General features: G+C 36.8%; 1 protein-coding gene across 1 annotated transcript; it reads left to right on the forward strand.

The window, feature by feature from the left end:
* The first annotated feature begins 2,724 nt into the window (after positions 1–2,724).
* LOC135088217 (transcription factor sox-3-like) lies at positions 2,725–3,723 on the forward strand. Its single transcript, XM_063983100.1, has one exon. It carries the CDS (start codon positions 2,897–2,899, stop codon positions 3,560–3,562), a length of 666 nt encoding a protein of 221 aa, XP_063839170.1. The 5' UTR covers positions 2,725–2,896; the 3' UTR covers positions 3,563–3,723.
* The last annotated feature ends 6,390 nt before the right edge of the window (positions 3,724–10,113 follow it).

Genomic DNA, 10,113 nt, shown 5'->3' on the forward strand with positions numbered 1-10,113 from the left:
AGCGCCTTCCTGCTACCTTTATGAGGTCCACCTTACTACCAACCGTGTGATATGGAAATCATTGGGGGAGACCTATGTTTGGCAGTGGACGTCCTATGGCTGAAATGATGATGTTGATGATGAAAAACCTATGTATTTGCTTTTCTTGGGGAGAGTAAAATTTTACTCTATTAATGATCCAGAGCCACGTTCTCTAATTTTCATGAAGAGGGGAAGTGTTTCCGAGTTCTTCTATAAAATTGTCTGAGAATATTTATTTGCTTGGTGCTGTTGTCTACTTTACATGACATAGAACAATAACATCTTGTAAATGTAGAAATTAATTTCCTTGGGCTTTTATAAATGTAGAGGTTTCTGTATTTGTACCAACAACCACGTGCGAATTGGCATGTTATGGGCAAGCTCGCTATGTTCTCGATAGTACTTGATAGAACATAATGTATCCTTCGATGGAGTCAACATGTTCTGGAACAAAAATCAACAAAAATCGTTCAATTTCAGTAACAAAACCTAAATAATCCAATCGTGGTATGTAAAGGCGCCTCCGCCGCCCGCCTCGGCCGACAGAGGCGGTCGCTTTTTGTATCTCCATTATGGCTTCATAGCGTCTTATTTTCATAAATATGGCAGCTTAAACACTCCCCTATGTCTCGCGTGATTTACAAAGCCCGTGTCGCTATCGTGTTCCGTTCGCGCAGATTTGAATGTAATTATGTTTTGGCCGTTTATTCTGTATACAACGGTGTTATTTGGTAATTATATTCGTATTCTTTAGTCTAATGCGGGTAGTTTGACTTTGCATATAACACTGATGTTTGAGAGTAGAAATGTAGATCTAAGAAGACTGACTCGAAAATTCTTGGACTAACAGGAATGAAAAAGCTTGATGCCATAACTTGAAGATGCATTTTATTTTCGGGAAAATCACGTGAATAGCTAGAAGAAATTTTCTAACTTGTCCAATTTTCACTATTTGGATTTCATTGGCGCGAAAACTGTTGCTGCTGGTGTAGGAGTACTTGTGGACACAATTCTAGAATGATTGAAAACAACAATTTTCAGTATTCAATGTAGAGTGTTATACCAAAGTGCATACAGGCAAGTCCATTAATACAATGGCAAATGGCTTCTGCATTTTAAATAAGTACTCCATTGGTAAAAAGGCTAAACAAAAAGACGAAAGAAGCTCTATATTTTACTACTAACGCCATCTGTAGAGCCCGGCTCAGGAAACGCGTGGTTGCTGGTAGTAGAGCGCCATCTAGTGTTATGGAAATGTTCTATCGTGTTATTGTGAGCAAACTTAAAATAGCAGTTGAATTTGTGCACGCTATTACGTTAGTGAACAGTATCAATGTTGGGCAGTAGATGGCGTTATTTAGCATAACGAAATGTAGAGCACAATAAAAATAAAATCTTTATTAATGTTGTATTGGTTTCATAGCTTCACAAAATCGTCGCGATTTTTAATTCCCAGTCATAATGAAAAAAAATATTAGAAGAAAGAAAGTAAGTTTGTATTGTAACTCCTAACCTAACAAAATTAGGAGTTATGGATATTTTTTTTACTATTCGTTTATTTATTTGCAGCATTAATCTAGTATTTTTTGTTGTGATTTCTATAGGTATTGTCTTTTATAGGTAGGTATACCTACTTATAGCCTATAGGAATCAATAACTTGAAATAATCAAACTGCATTAAGGCGGGAATCGAATCCACGTCCTTTCGCTTGCCGGGCGACTGCTCTTCCATCTGGTATTAGGTATATTAATTACATACAAAATTCATTTTTGCACAATTCTCTACAAAATTACCACAAACTATCTTTATCAATGACAACACATAGCTTACCTACTTTGAGCCAAGCCCTGCAAATCTACGAATAAATCTCGCATTCATCCTGGCCATCAATGCCCATTGTCCGAGCCTGGAATCGAACCGCAACCACACCTCGCTATTCTGATTCTACACAAAGACTTGTACTTGTCTAAATTGATAGCCTTGTTTCATCTACTTGCGTATCAGTAGTGCCTTAAACTACAGGGTGATTCGATATAACAGGTTTTGCAAGTTAAATTGGCTTAAAATAATCAGTTTAGACTTAGACTAGGTTGTACCATCTTACTTTAACTTTGACAAAAGTAAAAAATCTGTCAAAATCCATTAAAAAAAACACCGCTTTAAATAACTATTATAGTTACGGTCAAAGTCAGGTGGTGCAACTCAGCCTTAAAGTAAAATTACTCATTTACTTAAGGATAAAGCAGCAGATATTTTAAATTACAATTTATTTGTATGTTCAGCACCTAACAAGTAATAAACAAGCCGTGTCCCTAATAAATGATGATATTATGGGAATGGGAATAAGATGTTCGGATTAACTATCTTTTGCCTACTGCTAACAATCAAATGACTAGTAGTCTTGTTGTATTAAACAACGTTTCGATATTTTTGTTGCATAAAAAACTTAGTTTTATGCTGTCCGTCCATTTTGCATGCCAACCGTATAGGCTGGAGTTTTAATAGACCGCTGCGCAGGCGCGCCGCTCACAAAACATACAGGAGTATCATTTGACAATTTGTGAGCAATCAGTGCATTGTCGCCGCGCTTTATTCAGCGGCAAATAATACACGGAAAATTGTCATCCCAATTGTAAGCGGACCATTGTTGGCCTAATGACAGCATTCAGATTTAGTTGGCATCCAATCTGGCCATCAGTGCATGGCTGGACGTCACTCTGGACTGATCCGGAGAGCCTCAGTTATTTGAGTGTGAAGTTACCAAATGTTTTGTGATTACATAACCTAAACACAGTGCCAAAATTTAAAGGATTTGTTCTATTGACAAATAAAGAAGCCCTGGAGATTCCAAATGAGGCAAATCAACCCAAATCAATGGCGTATCTAGAAGCACCAGCATCACTCAAACCGCCATCAAAACTGACGAAATCCAACCCTTTTCATATTAAGAGACCAATGAACGCCTTCATGGTCTGGTCGCGACTCCAAAGGAAAAAGATCTCTATGATGAACCCGAAGCTGCACAATTCAGAGATATCGAAGAGGCTGGGTCTTGAATGGAAGAATCTTAACGAGTCCGAGAAGAGGCCCTTCATAGATGAAGCGAAGAGGCTGCGAATAAAACACATGCAAGACTACCCCGACTACAAATACCGTCCAAGAAGGAAGAACAGACTTGACACGACCACGTTCTCGAGCACAACCGTCTACTCTACAAGAGACACGTTCTTGGAAGTGGAACCGAGACCAGATCCGAGCTACCAGATCCCTTTGAGCTACTCTGACCAATTGATGTACAATAATATGATTAGTTACTCAGTTCCGACGATCTCTCAGGCTACGTATGCGCCACCAGTTAGAGCTAAGGAGGAGGTTTTGCCAAGTCTTGATCTTCGGCCTCTACCGTCCATTGAAAGCATCTCCCCTCGCCCGTTTGCTGTCGTCAACCAACAGATGATGGTGAAGGCGTACCAGGATCTGCACTATGTCCCCGGTGACGTCGCCAGGATCTCCTACCACTACCCATTTGGAGTCCAGTAGATGAAAGAAACACAAACACGATTGCTATCTAGTGTAAAGTAGAATTATCTATCAAATCAAAGGCCAAGCTTTTACGTGATTAATGAAATATGAATGTAGTGATTGAATGTGGTCTCGTTGATTAAATCAAAAGTGAAATAAATAATACTGGTAGTGAGTAGGTAAGAAATGTTTTGTATGTATGTTTTTGTCAAGCAATACTCTAACCATACTAAGATCCTTAGAAATAAAGTTAATGTGCTAAAATGTATTAAGTGATTTTAGATCGTATTGTTTTTTTTCAATACTCCCAGAACAAGATATTTCTTAAAAGGGCAGACAATTGAAAAATACAGATCACATAAGTAGATGATACATTGGTAGCAACGTAACACCTAAATTGCGTCAAAATTGTGGCTTTCAAACTAAACTAGGTCATGTGTATTTACAGCATTCGTTTAACAAGTACCTAGGTAACTGTTACTTGGTGTCATTGATGCAAAACAGTTTTTTTTTTTGGTTTCGTTATGTAAGAACGTACTACGTACAGTCATATGGTTGTGTTTACTGAACTTCTATTGGTGGTTGACAGTCATCATATAAATCAACATTTTAGTTTAAAAAGACTGTCTTTTCAAAAAAAGCTGTGCTATGATCAATCTTAACAGCCACGATGACGAACATAGCAGGAAAACACAAATCATTAGCGGTCTCAAAACATTTTCCCAATTGAGAGAGCGATGATTCGCTGATCGGAACTGCTCCAGAATAATGTTCGGGCCATGACTCGGCGCGGTGCGATTGATGGCCGTCTCCGGCTGTCTTGGACGTGGAACTGGTTGTGCAACCTACTGGAACTGTCATCTGAAAAGATAGTTTGTTCATTTTAATAAAAGTAGGGCAAAGAATATGGTAATAGATGTGAAGCTACTGATGCCAGCTACTGTTTGTTTATCAAAGTATAAGAGGTACAGAAGATAGTTTAAAAGAGCCTTGTGGGTCAAAGAGTAGAGTTAGTGAATACATCTTGAACAGTAGGTAATTCTGCTATGCGAGTTTAATGGCTATTCTTAAAATCTTTTTTACTTCAATAAATAGATTAGATGATGTTTATTTATTTGCATAACATATTACATGCAGAAAGTACGAGAATAGTTTAGATTTCCAGGGGCACTTTAAGTGTAAAAACACTTTGTATTGGTTGTATTGATATTGAAATTAGATAGTTAAATGCCAGACGCCTATGAGCGGTTCAAACGTTTAGAACCAACATTGGACCCTTGTTGTCAAAACCAATAGAAGATGTTTTCGGTAGTTGATCTGACATGTCTCTTCCAGCTCATTACCTCAAACGCAGTGGCCTGTCTAAAATATTATGTCGCGGGCTGTCTCGGAGCAAATTGATTCCGATGTTTGCCGAAAGGGTGCGCTTTGGGGCGACAGTGGTGACAGTGTTTACGGCGGGGTAATGAAGTGATCGATTTCAAAACGATTTTGGTTGAAGATTTGGAAAAACATCGGATCGGGGAGGCTACTGATCTACACTCTACCATGTTGGGGGATGCTTAACTTTGACAGCTGTTAAGTTACAGTTCTTGTTATTTAAAATAATCACTGTGTTATTATGTTACTCAAAACACTATGTTATTCAAAAAATATTATCAAAATCACAAGTTTATAACATCACGTGTTATAAAACTTGTGATTTTGATAATATTTTTTCTTCAGATAGAATTTAATGTTAAAAGTGGTAATCAAATAACAAACTAGAAAATGTTTATTACCAATGGTAAAATGGATACTTTGTATAAGGTTTCGAAAGACGATTATTGTGGATTAATAACACAAAATAAGAACGTATTACTTTTACTATGTAATCAAATATAAATTATGTATTATTTCAAAGTATTTCAAGCCGATACGATTTGTAGGTAACATACCTCAATCAATTTGATGTCAAATTAACTGACTGAAACTTAAACGGTTAACAAAATAGTTAAACATTAATCAACACATTCCAATTCATTATGGGTTATTTGATCTTCACGCGAAATGAACACTCGAGTTTCAGTAATTCACGTAAATATCAATTAACGAGCTGGGAGTAAGCGATTAACATAATATTAATTAGTGGGATTTGAAAACATACACATTTTGAAAGCATTGTGTGATGATAAGAAGGACGTAGTTACATTTTACAAAAGAAGCAGAAGTAGAATTTTAAATATGACGTAAAATTTAGCTCAAAGATAAACTACAGAACCCTAAAAACGGTATAATTAGATGAAGAGTTAAAATATCAAAATGTGTAGCAACTAGTTTTATGAATACCTTTTACAATTACATGTAAAAGGTATTCATAAAACAATTAATAATTCAACTTACGCAAGTGAAAAAACAGCGCAATTCTCCACAAATATACAATAACAACAAGTACCTGAATACATAAATTTGTTTACGATAGAGTTGCAAACAATTTTTACACAAAGGCAAGTTGATTAGAAGATTGGATGGTTTGTTTGTTTTTACTTTGATAGAGATTTTGGAATTGTGTGGAGTGGTTAAAAAAACCTTCTATATTTTCTTTTACCTTGAACGAAGCATCTACTTAAAATGTGCGATCTTATGTAACATAGATGAGATAGAGCTGAAATTAAACTCATAATTCGGATCTTCCATGGTTCTCCGTGATCCTTGGTCAGAGAAATATACTCTTCGTCTCGTGGAGTTCTGGGTTTAAATCCCACGTCCCAGACAAGCACAAATATAGGACTGCATCCAGAAGAGAACTCAAAACTAATGTACGGACGACAGCACATCAACCTAAACACAGTGGCGTCTTATCTCGTTGTGATACAGGCTATTTTGCAACAAAAATGTATAGGTTGATGTGCTGTCGACTGTACCTAAAGTAGACATTAATCTAAATGCAGAGAAGTATCTCATGGATAAAAAGGTCTGCTAATTAAAATACAATATTTTTGTTGGTGGTATTAACTTCATTAGTCATGTACACACCTCTTTTGCAGTCTTCAGCAATAACTAAATAGTAATTACCGAAACCCTACCCACCACAACGGAACAAATTACCATTTAGCTGTAACAACTGGTTCTCTCTGGAAAATACTGGAAATTTCCAGTGGGGGATCATTATTCAACAAGCTAATAGATTTATATTGATGTTATGAACAGTTATTTGGAAGTATTCGTTCATTGGCATTAATTTCAGTTGAAAATACGTAAGTACGAGTATTTGTTTATTTTTTTTATGTAACTTTTACTTACGTAGGCACAGAGCGTGACTTCAATTTTGAATTCATAAGATTTTCACTATATTTCTTTTTCCATTAGGTATTCGCTTCAGCTTTTGTCTTTTCAGTCCATAGAGCCATCTATCATTCAATATCTAGCCTGTCATCAAAGCGTCTATAAGAGCCTGCACAATGCTAGACAACTATCTAACGCATATCTGACGTTTAAGCATGTGTGACTGCCTTACGATCAATTTTCTGCCCTAAGTCTAGCATCTAAGGTAGAGTTTGCAATGTTGATCGGACTGCAACGCGACTAACTCGTTAGGTGCGATCAAGGCTTCGTTACATTTCACTGCTCAATCCTTTACACCAATTGCAATTCTAACTTCAAACGCAATCTCAACTCTATCACTCGAGCCATAAGACTAAATTTCGAAATGTCTATTCGAAGACTTGTGATATACGAAGATCTGTGGCATAATAGAAGTGTCGAAAGCACAGCAAAATTGTATGCAGACAATCGAAAAAAGCTTTTAGCACAATGGTTTAGGAGTGGTTCTGCAGCGACAGGCGCTCAGCTGGCACAGCGAGCGTCATAATCGTCACTGCTTCTTTCACCCGCTTGAATGATGGATGAATCCAGCTTTTTCCATGTGTTGAGAAACTAAACCAGGTTTACTTCTTGAAAACCATATTTAGGTGCGATTGTGGACCTTACGCGGCGGGCATAATGGATAATGGGAAGGGGTTCGTGTGACGGCAGAACGTTGGTTGTTACGGAATCTCTGTATATTCATGTGAGTTGCAAATGGGCCAAAAGTTGCGCTTAATATGGGACGGACGAAGATGTGAATGTTTCAAGAAGTCGCATCTTATTTTCAAGACTTTCGCATCATATTTTAGAACCCGTGTGCTATACGCCAGGTTGTAGATTTGTCCGGATAATAAACAGAACCCCAAAGCAGATCTTTGCTAGTAGATTTTTGTGTACTTATTCATAAAATATTCTGGTCTTGAAGGTAGGTTAGGTAGTCATCTCAATTGGTAGTCTTGTCACGGTGGTATAGTTGTCAGAGAGCCCAACTCTTTCGTTAATTTTTTTTTCTTAGGACTTACTGGGATCCGAAACTAAATAGGAGTTGAATTCGATGGAGCCATGTCAGACGCCTAAAATCTCTCTAATTTAATTGCAAATTAATTTGAAAAAATAAAGTACCTAGCTCAGTCAGCACTTGCCGGCAAGCGAAAGGTTGTGTGATTAAGTTGCGCCTGAGGCTATTGATTTTATCTAGTCTAATAGTAGGGTAATTCCAGGATACATGCCCCAGTGGGATAGGTGCCGCGATTTTAAGTACACTATGTTACAAGCAACTTAGCCTAAAGTTATAGTACGTATAATAGAAAGGGACCTCCCCGTACCACTTTTCGCCTCGCAAACCATCAAAGAGTGCGTTCGTTTAGCCAGTGAGAGCAAAAATCTTCCGCAGCCAAACCTTAGCGAGCGTCGAAATAAAATTGGTAAGTATCTTTTAGTGGATAATTTTTTTGTCAGCTGTAAAATGAAGCAGATTTTTATATAATTTGATAGACTATCTTATAAATTAGACGGGATAGCTATGTTTAATTCGATTTTTAGTGTTATTATATTTTTTATTAAAAAAGGCACATATCCTATGCTAAAAGGATAGTTGCCCAATTTTTTTTGGGGATAGATGCCCTTAGGGCCATGTCCCATGCACCTAGGGGCATCTATCCTAACCTGCTCTTTTTGTCACAAGTAGCAAGTAGTAAGAAGAAAAAAAGAATGTAGTACGGCTAACCTTAGGAAAGTAGTAAATAGGGTGCCCTTTTGATCGAATTACCTTTTTACCCGACTTCGGGTGGATGTACTATGTACTATTTTTAATAAAAAATATTAAATTTATTTTTTAATACATTTAATAACAAACAATCTTAAATAATAATACTTGGCTTGTTTGATTTCAAAATGCATTTGATCCTTAGAATTCAAAAACTGTATTAACGAGTCATCTATCCCTGCATCAGGCATCTATCCTTTGAAGCAATCATGCAGTGAGTCTTCTATCCCCCACATTAGGCGTCTATCCCACTTTTTAGAGGTCAATTAAAATGGTATTTACTCAGAATCGGTATAACTTAAACTAAAATAATTATAGTAATATCATAGACGAAAGACCAAAGTTTACAGATACTAAGGTCAAATTGTTGATAAAAACTTACTTACTGAGTTACAGAGCTGTTTCAAAAAGTGGGGCATCTATCCTGGACTTACCCTATTATGGATGCAAACATTCTAATAAGTGTGTAAGTAAGAGCGAATTCACCTTGTCTCCGGATTTATTTTATAAGAGATCCCGCTGTCCCATCTAGTCCGTCCTCACGTATTCCTTGACATGTCAGCGTGACATTCGGGCATTCACGCTTATGTATATTCAACTTTGGCCGTAACACGGTATTTTTATCGTTTGTCGGTCTCCTAACAACTTCCCTCCGCGCTTTCCGCCGATTCAGAAACGTATACGTTTCTGTTTGCGAAAGCTTTTTCGCTACAATGTTTCGGCGTGAAATCCCTTTTAAAGGGATGTAAGTTTTAGAAACAAATGCCTTTTGAATTCGAGCGTGAAGCGCTTTGTTTAATGTTTCGCGTGACGATGTTAAAACGAACAAGTCCCGTTCTTTCATGCAAATATTTCAGTTTAAAAAATGTTTGCTTTCATTTAGAGATGAAAAACAAAAACTCTTTAATATTGCTATAATACAATACAGCATCATACTATTTTTTTTCTGAAAATATAGAAAATAATTTTACATGTATTCTTGAAGCCCAAATAAAGGTTGATGTCTTACTACCAGAACGCTACGGTTTTCGTAGCAACTGCTACGAGGTAGAGCCATTAAGACTTATTATCTCGTTCTGTCACTTGCAGTTGCTCTTTTAGCTGTATTGTCATCGACGACGGACGGCCTTTATTTTTTTCCCTTTTACATTAAATTAAAGTGCCTCATTTACTTAATGCAATAACAATCTTTATAAAATGAAGTTTCTAAAGAATAGTTTAATGTCTTTTGTGAGTGGCAGGCATCATAATACATTATGAGTTTCTAAAACCTCACTGTCGTATACTGGATAAACAACGATTATTTTGTTTTGCCCTCCATGCCCCCACTTAAATCCAGCCACTTAACGTTTCGCAGCCGAAAAAATCCAATAAATTAACATAAAACACCCATAAACGACAATTTGTCTTTCTAAGTGATATAAACGGATAAATATCACGAAAATAAATATGTTTGCTA

The sequence above is a fragment of the Ostrinia nubilalis genome, chromosome 3, assembly GCF_963855985.1.
Source record: "Ostrinia nubilalis chromosome 3, ilOstNubi1.1, whole genome shotgun sequence".
NCBI lineage: Eukaryota > Metazoa > Arthropoda > Insecta > Lepidoptera > Crambidae > Ostrinia > Ostrinia nubilalis.

What these genes read in the sequence shown, in the direction of transcription:
- LOC135088217 (XM_063983100.1), top strand. Translation starts at nt 2,897, where the DNA reads ATGGCGTATCTAGAAGCACCAGCATCACTCAAACCGCCATCAAAACTG.